An 18,798-nucleotide genomic window follows, 5' to 3' on the forward strand; every position below is an offset into this window, starting at 1 on the left:
AACATTTAACATACCACATATTTTACTGATTTATTTAATTTATTGTATGTTTCTTTACAGAAGCATGCCCGTTCCGTGAGGCTTGTCTACCACCTAAAATCAGCACAGGCTCCATAAATATTTGTTTGATGAATGAAGAGATAGGTTTTCTATAGAATGAGGCGAATTTGCCCAAATTCAGTCAACCTCTTACTTATAACAAACTTGAATACCACAAGAAAGCAGTCTTCACTTGTTTTTCACGATCTCAGAGACACAATCTTGCACTAGATAATACCTTCTTAACTTACTGAGACTAGTGGCCTTCAACATTCCCTTTAACGTATCGATATTTATGTACAAAACACATAAGAACTTTTTTACATCATATGTAAAATTTACATTCCTCAGTGTGAGCTCCAGAAACTTTGGAATTTTTACACATTGTTAACCTCATCATTAATTCACCACATTCCCCATGGAGTAGTATGTTCATTTCTGCTTTGTGCTCTGACATTGTGCCGTTTTCGATAAAAATGACGCCTTCCTGCCTTCTCTTCCCTAATAGTTGTCCATAATCTTCATCTATCTAAAACATTACATTTCCAGAAAGCTGTATTCACCTGATGAATTTATGCTAGTGTTCCGCTCCTAGAAGATACTTTCTTAGATTCTACAGTCTTGAATTAGGTGATCAATTTGTATTCTAAACAATACCTACTTCTAGCATTTAACTCTTCTATTGTAATTGCCTAGTTACTCCTCTCTCTGACAATCAACCAGAAGCTTTTTGAGGGCATATATTAATTGTTTTTCTTCCTCTTGGTCCAAGCCAGGGTCACAGTAGAGTTCAGTAATTATTAGTTGCTTTATATATATTGTCTTTATTTCTAGTTACTCTTCTGCCTTGTCAGTTTAAACACCGGCTTGCTTGATTTGTTCTTTGTTAATACATGTGGTACTTGTTGACATGCTCCTAAAGCTCTGTTAGCTGTTTTGTTGTATTTTACCTCAATAACAAAGTATGCATGTTTATGCATCTAAGTGGTTTCATGGGTGCTGGAGTTCGGATGTCTGACCTCTCCAAATCTCAAGTTGAAATTTAATTTCCAGTGTAATGGTGTTGGAAGGTGGGACCTAGTAAGAGGTGTTTGGGTCATGGGAGCAAATCTCTCATGAATAGATTAATGCCTTCCCTGAGGGAGGGGATGAGTGAGTTCCTACTCTTATTTCCCACAAGAGCTGGTTGTTAAAAATAACCTGGAACTTCCTCTCTCTCTCTCTCTCTCTCTCTCTCTCTCTCTCTCTCTCTCTCTCTCTCTCTCTCTCTGTCTCTCTGTCTCTCTCTCTCTGTCTCTCTCTCTTGCTTTTCTCTCTTGCCATGTGATCTCTGCACACACTGGCTCCCCTTGCCTTCTGCCATGAACAGAAGCAGCCTGAAGCCCTCACCAGAAGCAGATACTGGCGCCATGCTTCTATAGTCTGCCGATTGCAGGAATATCGGAGGCTGGGCAATTTATAAAGAAAAGAGCTTTGTGTGGCTCACAGTTCTGCATGTTATACAAGAAGTATGGTGCTGTCATCTGCTTTTGGTTAGGGTTTCAGGGAGACTTCACTCATGGCAGAAGAGGAAGGGGAGCGGACAGGTAGAGAAGGGGAGTGTAGATGTCACATGGTGAGAGAGAGGAAGAGAGAGCGGGTAGTGCCAGGCTGGTTGGTTTTAACAAGCAGCTCTCACAGAAACTAATAGAGTGAGAACTCACTCACTACAAGAATGATAACAAACCATTCATGAGTGAGCCACTCCTATGACTCAAAAATCTCTCACCATGCCCTACTCTAACATTGGGGATCATATTTCAACATGAGACTTAGTGGGGCCACACTAACCATATCCAAACCATAGCATCAGGTTTTGAATTCCGAGCCTGTGTTTTGCTAACCAAATGACTCTGGGCAAGTTTAATAACTTAAACCTTGGTTGTCTCATTTGTAATATTGAGCAGTACCAGTACCTAACCATAAAGATGTAGAATTAAATGAGATAGTACATATAAATCACTTTGTACAAGTTATTGTAATGATGTAGTGCTGTGTTATGTACTTTAGCTGCTCAGTAATTATTTTTGAGATTTCCAGCTCATATCGATGGAGCATGATTGGTGATATGGTAGTTAATGCCTAACAGACTGATGATGGCATAGGAAAGAAGTATACACCCAAAATTACAAACTTATCCACATCTTTCCTGTGCTCTATATTTCCTCCTTCTTTATACTTCAACTTTCTAAGCATTCCCAAATCTTACCTTCTCTTTCCATTCTAATTCCATAATTTCTTTGCTTTATTTGTGCCATTAGAGTACTGAGGAAATGGTGTAATGAGCTATTGCTTAATGCTGCATAGGCCTGTCCTAAGAGACATGCTAATGTATCAGTACTAAAAATGTTTGAAATACTAATTTTCCTCCTAATGAGCCTAAACATTTTATTATAGTTATACCTTAATACCAAGTTGCAGGTCATTACCTTCACATATTGAAGGCAGCTGATATTTCCCGGACTTAATGTCTCTGCCATTTGCTTGATGACCCCTCTTACTTGCCCGTTTTGCATAGCAGAATTTTAGAAAATAAAAATTAGATCACTTGACAGGTACTGTGTGTGATGTTTTGATTTCATTATTTCTTTATTCAAAAATATTTTTCTGATGATAAAAATTAATGTATGATAATTTCATGAAATCTAACTATTTAAATTGAAAAGAACAAATAAAATTAATGTGCATTGGCTTACTACCGAAAGATAATCATTTCTGATTCATTTTCAATATATGCTTTGTGTATACATACAACATAGACAATTTTGCATGCTGCTATTTTCATTGAACTACTTTTTTTTGTCATTAATAATCTTTGGCAATGCCATTCTAATAGTTTAGTTATATATTTATATGTTATGTAATGACATATATATTTGGAAATGCCAAAATAATAGTTTAGCTATATAATTATACATGTTATAGTTTTATATATTTGTGTATATATGTATGTGTTATCTATTGATAATTTTTTATGTTTCTAGAGTTTTAGCTTATAAATAATAGTGTGAGGAACATCTATGTGACAAATTTTTATCTTATTGACTATTTAATGTATCCTAATGGGGAAATATTTTCTATATTTTTAAACTTTTGTGATATACGATAGTAGTTTTGAGAAAATAAAATGTAATACAGTGGATAAAATCTTGGACTCTGCAGTTAACCAGACATGGGCTTGAATCCACACTCCAAATCATTCTAACTAGGTAATTTTAGGGAAGTCACTTTACCTCTTTAAGCATTATTTTCCTCATTTGTAAAATATAATTGTTGCACATAAAAAATAATCCTATAAATATTGAGCATATGTCATGGCAAAAAAACTGTTAATTTTAGTTGTCAATTACTACATCCACCAGTAATACAAATCTGATTGTATTGCAGTTTTAACATCAATGCTGTCATTAAAAATCTGTTCTAATTTGATAGAAAAAAAGGACATGTTAATTAAAAAACCCCAAATCAAACTAATTTAAGCAAAATTAGGGTGTTCACTGGCTCTAGAGAGGAGGGAAAGATCACTCCCACTGCCTTTTTATTCTTATGTGGGCTCTTTGGCTGGTCCAGGAACCGAACTGATAAAACAGATGAACAGGAGAAAAGCATACAAGTTTTATTAATTTTACATTTACATGAGGATTTTCATCAGAGAGCAAAGTCCAAAGGAATGGCCAAAGGAAAATGCTTTTATATTTTTTAGACAAAAAAACATAAATTTGTAAGGAAATTACACAACAAGGGGACCTGGCTAGGGTAGTAAGTTCTAGGGGAGATACTAGGAGATACATGAGAGGCATAAAGCTAGTGGAAGATAAGGGTTATTTGTGGGAGATTATTTGTTCAGGCCTATTTCAAGGCTAAGTCCCAGTATCTGGTGATGAGAATTCTTCTCACGCCCTGGTACTGGGAAAGCACCCCTTGCAAAAGAATATTTAAAGCCTGCTGCATGCAAGAAAAGACAATTCAGCCATTCTTTTTCTGAAACTATAATTTCTCCAATGTTTTTATCTCAAAATAGTCAATATACCAATTTGGCATATTTGAGGACCATACATCCTTTACTTCTTCAGCTCACAAACCTAGACTTCAGACCGAGCAGGTGGCAACTGGCATTTAGATTTGGCAAGAACCAAAACTCAAATACCACCTGACTTCCTGAATGGTCTTACTCTTATTAGTTTCTTTATTGTACTAGACCTGAGCATCAGAAGGAAGATTACACATGTATATGCATATTACACATTTTCTGAAACTTTTTAATCAGAGAGGAAATAGCTTATCTCTCTCACATTAGTTTGGAAAATACAGGGAGGTAATCTTATTGCTCCTACCTGAGCCAGATTCCTACCCCTTAAATAATGACTCCATCCAGGGAGATGAGTTTCTATGAGGACACCAGCTACAGTGTAGGAAATGAGAGGCAGTTCTTCAAAAAAAGTGAGATAGCAAACCTATGACCGCTAGAGTGATCTTGGGCTGGGTAACCAAGCTAAGTGGATCTACTCCAACTAAAACACTGTTTGCATTTATTTCACTAAACTATATTCCTAGGGTCAGTGAAAAGGTTTTCAGGTGTTTAATCATTCTTTCTTCTGTCTAGGTCTCGTTTCAAGAGCGATATTTGTATTGTCTTAGTGATTTTCCTCTTTATTTCTTGTATTGCTTTTTGTTATATTTAAGACAATTTTTTCAAAGTTTATTGCCAGTTGACTTTTACATTTATTTTGTTCTGGAAATGCCATTTTGCTGAAGAATTAACAATGAACATTAAGTCCTTCATAGCATTTGGTGTGGTTTCTTTAATCTCTACCATATTTTTAATTATCCCCTTTTCCCTGTTGTTGCTTAATTATGACTTTTTTCTCTGTGATTATTTTTGTCTGTTTTTGACAAACCTTTCAATTTGTCTGTCTATATATTCTTTTCAAAGAGCGGCTTTTGATTTTGTTGATGTTATCTCTTATTATTTTAATAACTTTTATTTTGCTTCTCATTCATCATATATTAATTATTTCTACCTTTTCTATTCTATAGAAAAGAGCATCTTCAATTTAATTTTAATATATTTATTTTAAATTTCGATTAAAAAATGCATCTGAAATTATTAATTTTTATTAATAATGGCTTCAGCTTCCTTCAACAAATATAATATGAATTCCTTCATTTGGATTAATTCTGAGCACTGAACTCTGAGCTTTTCTTCCTGCTCAAATTCCTTTCTAATGGCCTGGGTAAAGTCAAGCCTACAAGCTTTAACATCTTGTTAAATAGGGCTTTTTTGAGGCCTGTTTGAAGCCCAGTATACTGTGGCTTACTTTCCAACCTGACTCTAGCATAGCATCACATGACAGATAACAGACCCTTTAACTTAACCTAAGCATTTGTTTCTACTGACTCCAAATATTTAGACAAAGCTTAACTCTTTCAACCAATTGCTAACTAAAAAATCCCAAAACCCACCTATGACTTAAAAGCCTCTACTTGAAGATGTCCTGCCATCTTGGGCCAAACCAATGTGTATCTCCCATGTACCGATTTATTATTTTACCTGAAATTCCTGTCTCCCTGAAATGTATAAAACCAAACTGTAACCTGATCGCCTCAGGCACACTTTTACAAGATTTCTGAGACTGTATTTCCCCAGCATGTGGTTACTCTCGGGCTCAGAATAAATCTCTTTAAATATTTTGGCAGAGTTTCCTTTTTCTCTCTCTCTCTTTTTTTTTTTTTTTGCTTGTCACCAGTTCCAAACTTGTAATTTATATTGTGTTTTTTTCTTTTAGCTTCCAAACTTTTTTTTAAACCTTTGGTGTAATTTTTAGTTTCTAATTTAATTGCATCATCGTAATAAAATGTGGCCTTTATAACACTTCTTTGTCATTTCTTGAAACTTATTTTGTGGCTTATCACATACTTCACATATATTTGATGATATTATATATTTGGCAAATACTGTTTTCCATTTTAGATCAAGCTTTATTTTTTGAAGGGGTGGTAAAATATTGTATATCTTTGCTTTTTTGCATTATCTATCATTCTGATGGACTTGTATTACAGTCTTCCCCATTATTTGGGAAAATAATTTATTTTTATGCTCATGATAACTTTTAAAATATTTTAAAACGTCATTTGTCTTTACATATAAATTTATTAGTTATACCTTGTGGCTAGAGTATTCCCTTTATTATTCTTTAGTAATAGACTCTAGTAATTTCTTTTCTGTAATTATTTTTTTCTGACACTGATATTATTCTACAAGCTTCTTAGGAATTAGCATTTAATGATTTTATTCCTTTATTTTCACTCTTGAATATTTTGGGAATTTTGTTATTGTTTCTGCTTGTTTTTAATGTTTCTCTTGTAAATTGCACATAGTTGTATTCTTTATTATTTAAACTATTTTAGTTGTTTCTTACTTTTAATTGTTAAGTATATCCCATTTGTGTGTGGGGGGGGATGGGGGGTGGGGAGATGTGACAGAGAGAGATATATATATATATTTCTGTATTGATATTGCCATAACAATAAGTTGTATTTTCTGTTAATCTTGTTTTATTTGCTTCTTTTTAACTTATTTCCTGAATTTTGCTTAAGATAAGATTTAGATTAGGTTAGGGTTAGAATTAGAGTTAGGGTTTGGATTCAGCATTTTGTCTTTGATTTTAACGAAATCAACTTTAATTAAAAATTACTGAATTTTTGGCTCGGCACGGTGGCTCATGCCTGTAATCCCAGCACTTTGGGAGGCCAAGGTAGGTGGATCACAAGGCCAGGAGATCGAGACCATCCTGGCCAACATGGTGAAACCCCGTCTCTACTAAAAATACAAAAATTAGCCGGGCACGGTGGCGTGTGCCTGTAATCCCAGCTACTCGGGAGGCTGAGGCAGGAGAATCACCTGAACCCAGGAGGCAGAGGTTGCAATGAGCCGAGATCACGCCACTGCACTCCAGCCCGGGTGACAGAGTGAGACTCGGTCTCAAAAAATAAATAAATAAATAAATAATACTGATTTTTTAAATATTTGTGCTCACCATTATATATTTTGACCCATGCTATACTTAGGATTTTACTTTTTCATGGTGAAATACAAACATGAATACTTCTTTCCATAAGATATTTAGATTTAAACATTTTTATTCATTGAATGAAAATGCATTCAATCCAAAGTGATATTTAACTAAAGCATAGAATTTTAGGTTGAGGTTTTTTCCCCCAGTACAATGAGGACATTATCCCACTGGTTCTAATATCTGCTTAAAAAATTAATTGAAATGTCTTTAAAATATTTTAAGTAGGTAATCTGTCATTTTTCACTTGTAGGTAAATACCTCTTTGTCCATAATATCCCACATTTTTCATTACACTGTGTTTAGGTGCAGTTTCATTTTTATGCATTATGCTCAATATTTGGAGCGCAATTTTAGTCTTGATATTATATTTTTCTTCAATTCTGGAAAAGTTTCAGCCATTACACCTTCGGATACTGCTGTTCTGACTGTCTTTACGTTATCTTCTTTTGGAATGCTTATAAAACATATGTTGGAATGTGTAACTCCACCCCCACCCTCAAGTCTCTTAATGGTTTACATGCTTTTATCTTTCAATCTCTGTGTCTACAATCTAGCTAAATTTTCCAGATTGTAATATTCCAATCCACTCACTTTCTTTTCAACTTTGTCTAGAATAGAGTACATCCTATCTGTAGAGCCCTATTTCTTCAATGACTAACATTTTAATTCTCTTGGATTTCTCAAGTCATTTTAGATTGTGTTTGTTTCATTTCTTTTTATTTAATGAGTAATAGCTCTTTATTCAAATCTTTGAGACTCACACTTTCAAATCTTTGAGACTCACACTTTAAAATCTTTTTCAGTCTTTCATAATTTTAATCTATACAGATCACTTTTATCTTCCAATTATTGACTATATTAGCTTTAGATCTCCTTGCATGTTATGGAAAATTTTTGGTAGCTTCTTTTGAGTAAGTAAAAGGTCTGATCATCTCTTTTAACTCTCTTTATTTCTTTTCCTCTTTCTTTGTGCTTACCCTTCCATAACTTTCAGTATTGTAACTATCTCCTTTGCCCCAGGTCTCCCAGGCCCCTAGTTCCAGGGTGACCTAGGATAGGCTTTACGTTTAATATAGGTGAAACCTGCCCTCTGGTTTTGAAACCACAGATCCAGTCACTGAGTGTGCTACTTGTTAAAGGTCCAGGTGGCGAGACTGTGTGTTAACTCTAGAGTCCTTAAATGTATAGATTCACAAAAATTGTAGCTTCAAACAGCATTAGCCGGCAACTTTTGTCAGCTTCATTTTGTCAGGAAATCTTACCCCAGCTGTGGTTTTAGCAGTAAGTTGATGTTTATCTTCCATCTGACACAAAGCTCTTTTAGTCTCTTTATTATTCCACACAAGCTGAATGACCAGTCTGCTTCCAAACCCAAAACCCGGAGCCTATGTTTTCATCCGTATTCTCTATTTTGTGTTTCTGTTCTGTTTTTACTTAGTGCATAGTATGCCTGTCATCCTGTCCTCAAACTCTTCAAGGCCTCATACTTTTAAAAATCGTTTTTTAGCTTCACTCTGTCTTTAAGACATAGTACAGCTTAGTGACTCTAAAGCCACATGGCCTTAAATCCTGGCCATTTCTTTTTAAACTGTGTGAACTGTAGGCAACTTAATTAAGCTTTCTGTGGCTCAATTTCCTCATTCATAAAATGGAGGTGATCACCTATTCCATCATAGTTTTGGTTTTTTTTTTTTTTTTTTGGTTTCCTGATGTATGTATATATCTGTATACAAATGCTTGGAACCCTGAGTGACACATAGCAATTACCCAATTAGTGTTAGCTATTACTAGTTTTTAATTGTCTCATTTCATAGGTATTTTTTAAGACCATCTTGACCAGGGTCCTTCCATAAATTATTTAATTCTTCTAGAATATATTTAGTTTTATATTATGAGGTAGAATCACAGTTTGACTCATCATATAGTTGTGAGAGTCAGCTGTGACATTATTTACGGGTATGTTATAAGATAAGTGATAAAGAATTATGCAAATGTACGATTTTGAGTCTTATGATCACAAAAACATTTTTTTCTGAGTTTTAGCTCATTTAAATTTCTATATTTGTGAAAAAATTCTTCTAAATTACATACAATCAACATTGATTACTCTCTACTTTCTTTATATTTATTCATTCAATTAGTGATTTAAAATCAAATACCTAACATGTAGCAGGAACTGTGCTGGGTGCTAGAGATTCAGTGTTACAGAAAGAGCTCCAGACCTAAATGGAAACTTCTTTGAGAGCTTTCCATGCAAACACATTTAGTACCTTCCCATTCTCAGTATCAGTACTTGTACCAGTGACATATTTTAAAGTCTCATGAGACTGGGCACAGTGGCTCATGCTTATAATCCCAGCACTTTGGCAGGCCAAGGTGGGAGGATCACATGAGGCCACAGGTTTGAGACCAGCCTGAGCAACATAGCAAGACGTTGTCTATAAAAAAAATTTAAAAATTAGCTGGGGGTGTTGACAAACACCTGTAGTTTCAACTACTTGGGAGGCTGACGTGGAAGGATCGCCTGAGCCCAGGAGTTTGAGATTACAATATTGAACTGCAGTCCACCCTGGGCAACAGAACAAGATCCTATCTCAAAAATAAGATTTAAAAGTAAAGTAAAATAAAATGAATTAAAAGCTCATGAAATAAATAGTAATATGTTTGGCAATGATATTTGAATAATATATAACTGTTATCTTTGAGGAGTTTAATTATTTGTAGTTATTCACATTTAAAGTATTAAAGGATTATAAAAATACACAAAAGTTTTAATAAATGACGTAACTCCCCATTTAATCATTGTACATGTATATTATATACTTTAATGTAACCACAGTTTGGCATAAATTTTTCCATGTTTTACATTGGTTCTATAATTGTTATTTTAATGGCTTTATAATTATTTATCTCAGGTATTCATATACTCATTCTACAATTATCTATTGAACATGAACTATATTTTATTCTAGGTCACTAGAATGTACAGCTAAACAAACAAAACAAAGTTCCTTCACTTAGTGTTTACAACATTCTCATGTATACATAGTTGATGTAAAATCATTTAATTTTTCTAGTATGCAGTATCACTCTTTGACAACAGAATATTATATATATTCTATTGTTCAGCCTTCAGGAATCACTGAAGAAAGGAAACAATGTCCTGGGCCTAAAATGCTTTTATTGTTCAGTAAATTGACTTTCCAAAAGATAAAGGTATTTATATATATAACATACGTGTATATGAAACCCAGCAAGTTGAACCAAGAAACTACTTAGCTGACTCATCAGGTTGAAGGTTCAAACTACAATCAAATTGGACCTGAGTCTTCCAAAATAGGTTAATATCCTATTTCTTTTAGAGATGCAATATAAAGACATAGGGACTTTCATAGAAAAAATTATGTTACTATATAATATTTCTTAACCTGAGCACTAGCCCTATAATCCTAAAAGTTAGGATAATGCCCAAATTTGAAATATTTGTTTTAAAAAATTATGCAATGCCATAAGATATGTTTATATTAAGGAATACTATTGGTTTATAAAATAGTATTTTAATTATTTATTTAAATTATTAATGACCTCATTAACATTCCAGTTTCTCCTTTTCTTTCTTTGTTTTACCATATATAAATACATTTGGAACCTCTGTGCAGAGAGATAGTAGTTCAGTCTGCTTGTCTCTCTGCATCTGTTGATAACAAGTTTACATAACAGTTGCCTCAAGCAGTTTTCTGAACCCACCACGGCCCAAGGTTTACTTCTTCCGTATTAGATTATTATTGCAAATTTCACTTGTTTCCATTTTGTATTTATAAATAATGCTACATTAGTTTTTTTCATAATACATTTTTCTTTAATTTATAATAAAGTTCAGAAGTAATATTAAAAGTTTCAAAAGTTTGGACATTTTTGTGATACTTGATACCTATTGCTAAATTTTTCTCTTATAAATTCTCAGCAGCCTAGATGAAGCTAGATTGATCTTATGTTATTCTACTCTCTAATTTATTGTTAACTTCATGTCTATATGGTTTTCTCATTACAGGATCTTTAATTTGGTGGTGGGAGGCTTAACAGAGGCAATCAGGAGTGATGACTATTCGTTTTCATCTCAGCTGTACCCTTTGTCCACTTGGCTAAATTCTACTGGCATAATTAAATTCATTTGAGTCTTATGACCACAAAGCATTTTTTTGGGCTTCGGCTCAGTTAATATTTCTATATTTTTGAAACAAATTATTTTAAATCACATAGAGTCAACGTTGATTACTCTTCATTCCCTTTGTATTCATTCATTCGTTCAATTGTTTAATCAAAGACCAAATGTCTAACATGTAGTAAGAACTATACTGGATGCTGGAGATGCAGTGTTACAAAAACAATCATAGCTCTCAATCTGAGCTTTCTGCACGTCCACCTTCAGTAGCTTCCCATCCTCAGGATCCATACTACTACCAATGATAACCAGAATTGCATTTTAGAGATTTCCAAACCTCTTGAGTCTTGACTTTCATTAAGATTGTCATGAAATCTCACCTGTCTTCAAAAACATTTTCTTTGAAATATTTCTTAATTTACGTTAAATGCCTTAAACTATAGCTTGACTGTCATAAATTGTAGGTAAAATGACTTTTCCCTAGGTTGTCAACTAATCTCCTTCCCACATCTCTCCATCTCCACATCCCTCAAAACTCAAACTACACAGTTTGGATTAACAACATTCTAGTTTATTCTGTCTCGAGGAAGGAGATTGGCAGATGGCCCTCCAATTTTCCTGAAATGGGAGAAAGAAGAAGGATACAGGGCATTAGAATATTCTAAGTATTGATTCTGGATTCTCTGCCTCTTCCATTGCTTTCTGTCTTGTAAGTGATTCAGACCTATCAGGGTTAGAATTAATATTCACCGCAAGACTGCTTTGGAAGGACTTGGACCAAAATAAAACTTTTAGGTAACCTTTGAGGAAGCATTACTCATCTATCAGCTTAACAAATACTTGGTTGAGCTCTGCTATGCTCCAAACATTGTAATAGACACTGCATCTGCCTCACTAGATAACTGGATATATAGTTAAGCTGTTCTTCTGTTACCAAGTATCTTTCAGTTATCAAATCTAAATGCAAACTTATTTCTATTACTTAAAATATTACCATATTTGGCTGGGCGCAGTGGCTCATGCCTGTAATCCCAGCACTTTGGGAGGCCGAGGTGGGCAGATCATGAGGTCAGGAGATCAAGACCATCCTGGCTAACACAGTGAAACCCCGTCTCTACTAAAAATACAAAAAATTAGCTGGGTGTGGTGGCAGGCATCTGTGTAGTCCCAGCTACTCAGGAGGCTGAGGCAGGAGAATGGTGTTAACCCGGGAGACGGACATTGCAGTGAGCCAAGATTGTGCCATTGCACTCCAGCTTGGGTGACAGAGCGAGACTCCATCTCAAAAAAAAAAAAAAAAAAAAAAATTATCATATTCATTTTACCATAATGCATACTTTGTCATGGCTTTTAAGTTTCTAAGGCAATGGAAAAAGTCTAGCTAAAGGATGTTAGTTATTCAAAATTGCTTGAAGTTGCTGTGTACTAGTTTATTAATGAAGCATTTAGCACAGTACCTGGCTCATTAAAAGCATTTCATAAATATTGACTCACTTTCATATTATCAAACTATTGCACTTGATCATTTGACAGCAATAGAAGTTTCAAGTATTAAATGTAAAAATATTAAAACTATTTACCTACTCATTTTCACACAATAACAATGGTGAAACTATTTTTTATTTTAAGTATACTTCCTCAAATTTTAATATTCAATGGGATAAAGTATACTTTAAGATTTTCTTTAATCCATAGACTCCAGACAATGAAAGAACATCAAGTCCATCCACCTGCCTGTGGCAAGAGGTGCATCCAGATTAAATTCCGATAAAAACTTACCTACTCTGTTCCCAAAATTGAAAAAAATTTCCATTCTGTGACTTCTCTCAGATCATTGAAAGCCCTTATATTTTGAAAGAATTCTTTCTAATTTCTAACATTAATATTCCTTGCCGATACTGAGAACTGTTCTTTCCTTTTCTGAAATGAAATTCACTGATTCCTCACAATTCTTATAATACATGTTTACATATTTGAGGGCATTCCAAGTTCTCCATGTTCCTTTTAAGTCATAAAAAAGATTAAGCATCTCATTTATTAGATTGGGGACAAGGCTGTTGTATTACTGTGCCAGTGACAACAGTTATAGAATTTTAAAACTAATTGCATTCATTGCATTACTGGTGCGTTTCAAGAAAAACAGTGACTCCACTTGAACTGTAATACAGGATGTGCTATTTTTACAGAAAGAATAGAAATCAAGGAGTTAGTGAGAAAATATGTGAGCTAGTTCAAAATGATAAGGAAAATTGTAGGATAATTAAGGTATTAACATTAACATTTTAAATAACGTAGGGAGAAAATGAGAGGATGGATTTTAAGTTGACATTAAAAAATTTGAACTGCAGCTGAAAGGGAAACTGTACATCAAATGGGAAACAGTATATTGATGTTTTATAAACATAATTGATGATTTTAATGTGGCCAATACTCATTCAATTTGTGAGTGGACAAAGAAATTAAATGACCAGAAGGATGAGAAGGAGTGAAGATTATGAGTTGCTGGGGAGCAGAAACCCCTCTTATTCACCAGCATATCTCCAATTTCTGTCACAAAGTAGATGCTCAATAAACATTTCCTGAGAGACCAGCAGGAGGTGTGTAGACAGACCCTGGGCTCCAAACTGAACTGATGAGCCTGGGCCACTGCTACTATGCTGCAAAACTATCTCTCCCCACCTTCTATTGCCATGTCACTTGAATCCATTCACCCTTCCTTCTGTTTTCCTTCCCTTTTCTCCAATTACCTTCTTCCTTGTTCCACTACATGTTACCAAAGCAAGCCCAACTATGTTTTCTGAGAATTTTGACTAACAGACTACAATAGGCACCATTTCATTGCCATCAACTTCACCTGGTCCCTGTCATTCTACCTGCTATGACGATATTCTTCTCTCATTGTGTCCATTTTACTTCCTACCTCTTTTTGTTTTTTCTCTATTTGAGGTATAAATTATCAATGCTAACTAACTGTGAGCATAAAAGCTGAGATATGCATGTGGTATAATTTTCCCACATTCACAGTTTTTATGTGTCACATATATCATACACGTTATGTGATATATGTATATATATGCAAATTATGAGTGTACATGTTTTTGTTTTGTTACATCTTCTAATGTAGTTAAAATGAAAATGCTTGTCTGAAACGTTAACTCCAAAAATTTAGTGTAGGATTTTATATATTAAGAATATCATTTTAATAATTTTATGTCCAAAATAAAGTTATTAACAACTACTTCTTAGTTTAGAGGAATGTAATCTTATGGCTGCAATAAAACTGTAACACTTACCTTTTGTCTATAGGTTACTATATGTATTTGTATATATGTAGTGTGTGTGTGTGTGTATATATATGTATATACATAGACACATTTTATTTTTGTTTATCTTATATTTTGAAGGGTCACATGATAGCATCCTGTGATGCCTGTGGGGTTACAAAGCTGTGGGACTTTCGGAAGCTGTTACCAATTGTGTCCATCGATATAGGTCCAAGTCCTGGCAATGAGGTGAATTTTGATTCATCAGGTAGGATCATTTTTGTCTAATGTTTCTGACTAAGCCAATAACATTAATATTTGTTCTGAAACTATTTTGTTTCTCCTTAAATGTATGTATTTCTATGTAAATGTCTGTTCTTAATATTACATTATATTACATTACATTAAGGTATATTTTATCGTTACATATAGCATGTCATATGAAAGAATTATATCCATATATTTAAAGTCAGAAATAATAGAGGTGATAATGTGTACTAATCTAGATAGCGTAGGTTTGTTAGCAGTGCCATGCAAAATGTTCAAACCTCCATTCCTCAGAATCATCATCCAAGGTAAGCAAGTTCGATTTTCTAAAGGCAAAATAGCTGAGTAGAGAAGGACAAAAGTTTAGCAAAAATGAACTTGAAATATTTTTAGTGTAATAATTTAATGTTAAAAATGTAATGAATTATGCCATATTGTGTAGAGTTTACAACTAATTTGAGATAAACATTTATCTTATTGTTGCAATTATGTGCTGTGCATTCTATAATGTTATTATATTTAGTTTTTATTCCACAATGATATAAGTATTATCAATTAGATAAAATATTTTATCCTTGTTGATGAGGAGTAGTGTAGCAGCTGATTTTATGAACCACACAATAATTCCAGTTGTCCATTTATAAGGTTAAAAATACAGTTGCATCTGCATCTTTAATGATAGAGTTTACTAAATAATGTATATATGTTATTGAATAATATATTTTTTCTTTGCTATTGTGATACATGTTTTAAACTATTTTAAGTTTTGAGAATATTTTGAATCTTTGAGCATTATTTGTGGTAAATCAAAGTTGTGGCGATAGCAAAAACTTGATTTTAGATGAGGAAGTAAAGAACAAATAAGAAGAAAATATTTTATTTTTTTAAGATAGTCTACGTTAATTCTTTAGTCCAGAAAGTGTGAATATGCCAGGAGTAATTCTAGAGCCAGAAGATAATTGTGTGTTTCTTGGGACTGGTTTCATAATATGGCCATCACATATCTGAAATTTAGAAAATGGTAAGTTTGTCTTCTTAACAAACTTTAAGTTATGTTCCCATTACAGATTGGCATATGAACCACACTAGTAACAATGGCTTCTTTAAAAATGTTTTAGTAATATTCTTGTTAAGACATTTATGGTCTGCCAGAATTAAAAAAAGAAAACACTCTTCAAAATAAAAGTCTCAACTATGGGAATTTCATCTTATATTGCAAAAGCCTATTAAAGGGTCAATTTATAGTTTTTGACATATATAATCTACATTGACACCATAGCTCTAAAGGAGCTCTACAGCTTTCACTTGATTTTCATAAACATTTCACATCCTTAAATCCCTTTTTATTATCTTGAGCTAGCATTCAAGTAGTCATGTCTTTGAATTTTGAACTCTGAAATTTCAAAGCTTTTGTCTGTACTTCCTAATAGTAGAAGTTAAAAGATGCTTTGAAATATCATTACAATTAATAATAGCCATATAGTTTATTGTCATTAAATATGTTGCCACTTGCTCTTTGCCATCTTTGTCATCCAGCCCAAAAGTTATTTGCATACTTAGATAAACATGATTTTAAATAAATTACAGTTCCTATCTTCTGTCATATAGGTCAGTGTGATTTTAAGGCCCTTGGTACATCAAACCTATTTTTTTCTCTCCATGACTGATATATACTTGGTGATACACTAATATTAAGAAAAGCATAAGAATCAGCAGTAGAACAGCAAGAAACATCAAAGACAACATGTATGAATGAGGGACTCTAATGAAAACACTTTATCAGTCTGAAGGAATATGATTTCAACCTGACCTTCCCATCCCTTTGACCATTTCTTTAAGGAACATACCATAATAAATTTTAGTTCCATGTGTGTGAGAAATTACTGTCATAAGGATTTTCTCATTGAATAATGAGAAATCTGTGCTTCTGTACAAGACAAGTCCTCAATGACTCTTCATTTAAAAGGTTGAAATACATCAAAAGTTGAAGAAACTGGGGAAAACAAACATAAAATCTAATGAGAGAATGAAGAAAGATGTGAAAGTCACAAAGCTAAGGGCTAGAAATTATGTTCATCTCAAGAGAGTTAGAAGAGTGCAAATTAAGAGCCAAACAAAATTGAAATAAGGATGGGGCACATAGGTCTCTTCTAATTGCATTTATTCAGGAAAAAAATGATTTAAAGAGAAGTGTAACAAAATTGTATCACGAAAATATGAGAATAAAATCAAATCTAATTTAGTAATCTCAAAATACACATTCATTTGAATATACCTTTATTTATTCCCAGTGGCAAGCCAATACAAGCCTATATGATGTAATCATTTTCAAAAAAAGCAAGAATATAATTGACACTATTGGCAATAATGAACATGTATTGAGGGCTCACATTAGTTATGTCTAACCATTTTTTCTAGTCAAAACTCTGTGACAGAACTAAATTGTGCAGTTATATACACCTAGCGTGTTATTTGTCACAACTTATATAATGTGAGGCCAGGCAATGGTCTGCTGTCTCCGCTGTGCTCTTGGACTATTGAAAACACACATGTAATGTCATCATAATGTTATGTAACACATGTGGAATTATAAATAGCATCCTGTCTGTGATATTTCATATAAAGAATGTGAGTGGTTATTAGATACTTTAAGTGGCCATTACATAAAAGTTGCTAATAATATTTAATGTCTCTGGATCAGTTTAATTTAAGGGTGTCTCAAGGTTGTGAGGTGTACTGTTTAAGAAGAGTTATTTTCTTATGAAATGACAGATCTTTATAAATAAGGGATTTCTTATCACTGCAAATCCAACACAGTATAGGAATAAATTGAAAGTAGAGGTCATTAAAAGGCTGAAACTGTTATCTATAATCTTACATTTCAAATTTTGATGTATAACAAAATTTTCTCTATTTATTAACCTCATAAGTAAATATTGTTATTGTGGATTTATAAAAGTATATATGTACTAATAAATAGTACCTTGTCTGTCTTAAAATAGAGATTATTCACAGAGTATCATTTTTAAAATGTAGCTTTGGCAAAAATGTTGGAAAACCGAAGGTGAAGAAAAAGAATATAGACTATATATTTCAGACCCTTAGGTTTAATCACATATTCAGCACCTTTTAGACTTTAGGCACATTACCTATTTCTCCTCATGGAAATAATGGAAGAGACAATTGCCTTGCAGTGTTCTAATGTGGACTCAAAGGGATAATGATATTCTGTCATAAGGAACTCAGCATCTTCATCTACTGTAGGGACCAACCCCACAGGGTCGGTGGGTCTCTCCCTGTGTGCGGTGACGAGAGAGTGTAGAAATAAAGACACAAGACAAGGAGATAAAAGAAAAGACAGCTGGACCCCGGGGACCACTACCACCAATGCGCGGAGACCGGTAGTGGCCCCGAATGTCTGGCTGTGCTGTTATTTATTGGATACAAAGCAAAAGGGGCATTGTAAAGAGTGTGAGTCATCTCCAATGATAGGTAAGGTCACGTGGGTCACGTGTCCACTGGACAGGGGGCCCTTCCCTGCCTGGCAGCCAAGGCAGAGAGGGAGAGGAGACAGAGAGAAAGACAGCTTATGCCATTATTTCTGCATATCAGAGACTTTTAGTACTTTCACTAATTGACTGCTGCTATCTAGAAGGCAGAGCCAGGTGTACAGGATGGAACATGAAGGCGGACTAGGAGCTTGACCACTGAAGCACAGCATCACAGGGAGACGGTTAGGCCTCCAGATAACTGCGGGCAAGCCTGACTAATGTCAGGCCCTCCACAAGAGGTGGAGGAGCAGTCTTCTCTAAACTGCCCCGGGTAAAGGGAGCCTCCCTTTCGTGGTCTGCTAAGTAGTGGGTGTCGTTCCTTGACACTTTTCGCTACCGCTAGACCACGGTCCGCCTGGCAATGGGCGTCTTCCCAGACGCTGGCATCACTACTAGACCAA

General features: G+C 34.1%; 1 protein-coding gene across 7 annotated transcripts in view; it reads left to right on the forward strand.

Moving 5' to 3' along the window:
• SPAG16 (sperm associated antigen 16) overlaps positions 1 to 18,798 on the forward strand; it is a 1,164,663-nt gene that overhangs the window by 885,896 nt on the left and 259,969 nt on the right. For all 7 annotated transcript variants that reach the window (XR_008677798.1, XM_019022690.4, XM_055380495.1 and 4 more), the window contains one exon: positions 14,721 to 14,847. Coding sequence is in view for 6 of the 7 variants with exons in the window: in XM_019022690.4 (XP_018878235.2) it covers positions 14,721 to 14,847 (127 nt within the window). In the remaining variant the exon portion in view is untranslated. The remainder of the gene's footprint in view (positions 1 to 14,720; positions 14,848 to 18,798) is intronic.

The sequence above is a fragment of the Gorilla gorilla genome, chromosome 11 (genome assembly GCF_029281585.2).
Source record: "Gorilla gorilla gorilla isolate KB3781 chromosome 11, NHGRI_mGorGor1-v2.1_pri, whole genome shotgun sequence".
NCBI classification, from domain to species: Eukaryota; Metazoa; Chordata; class Mammalia; order Primates; family Hominidae; genus Gorilla; species Gorilla gorilla.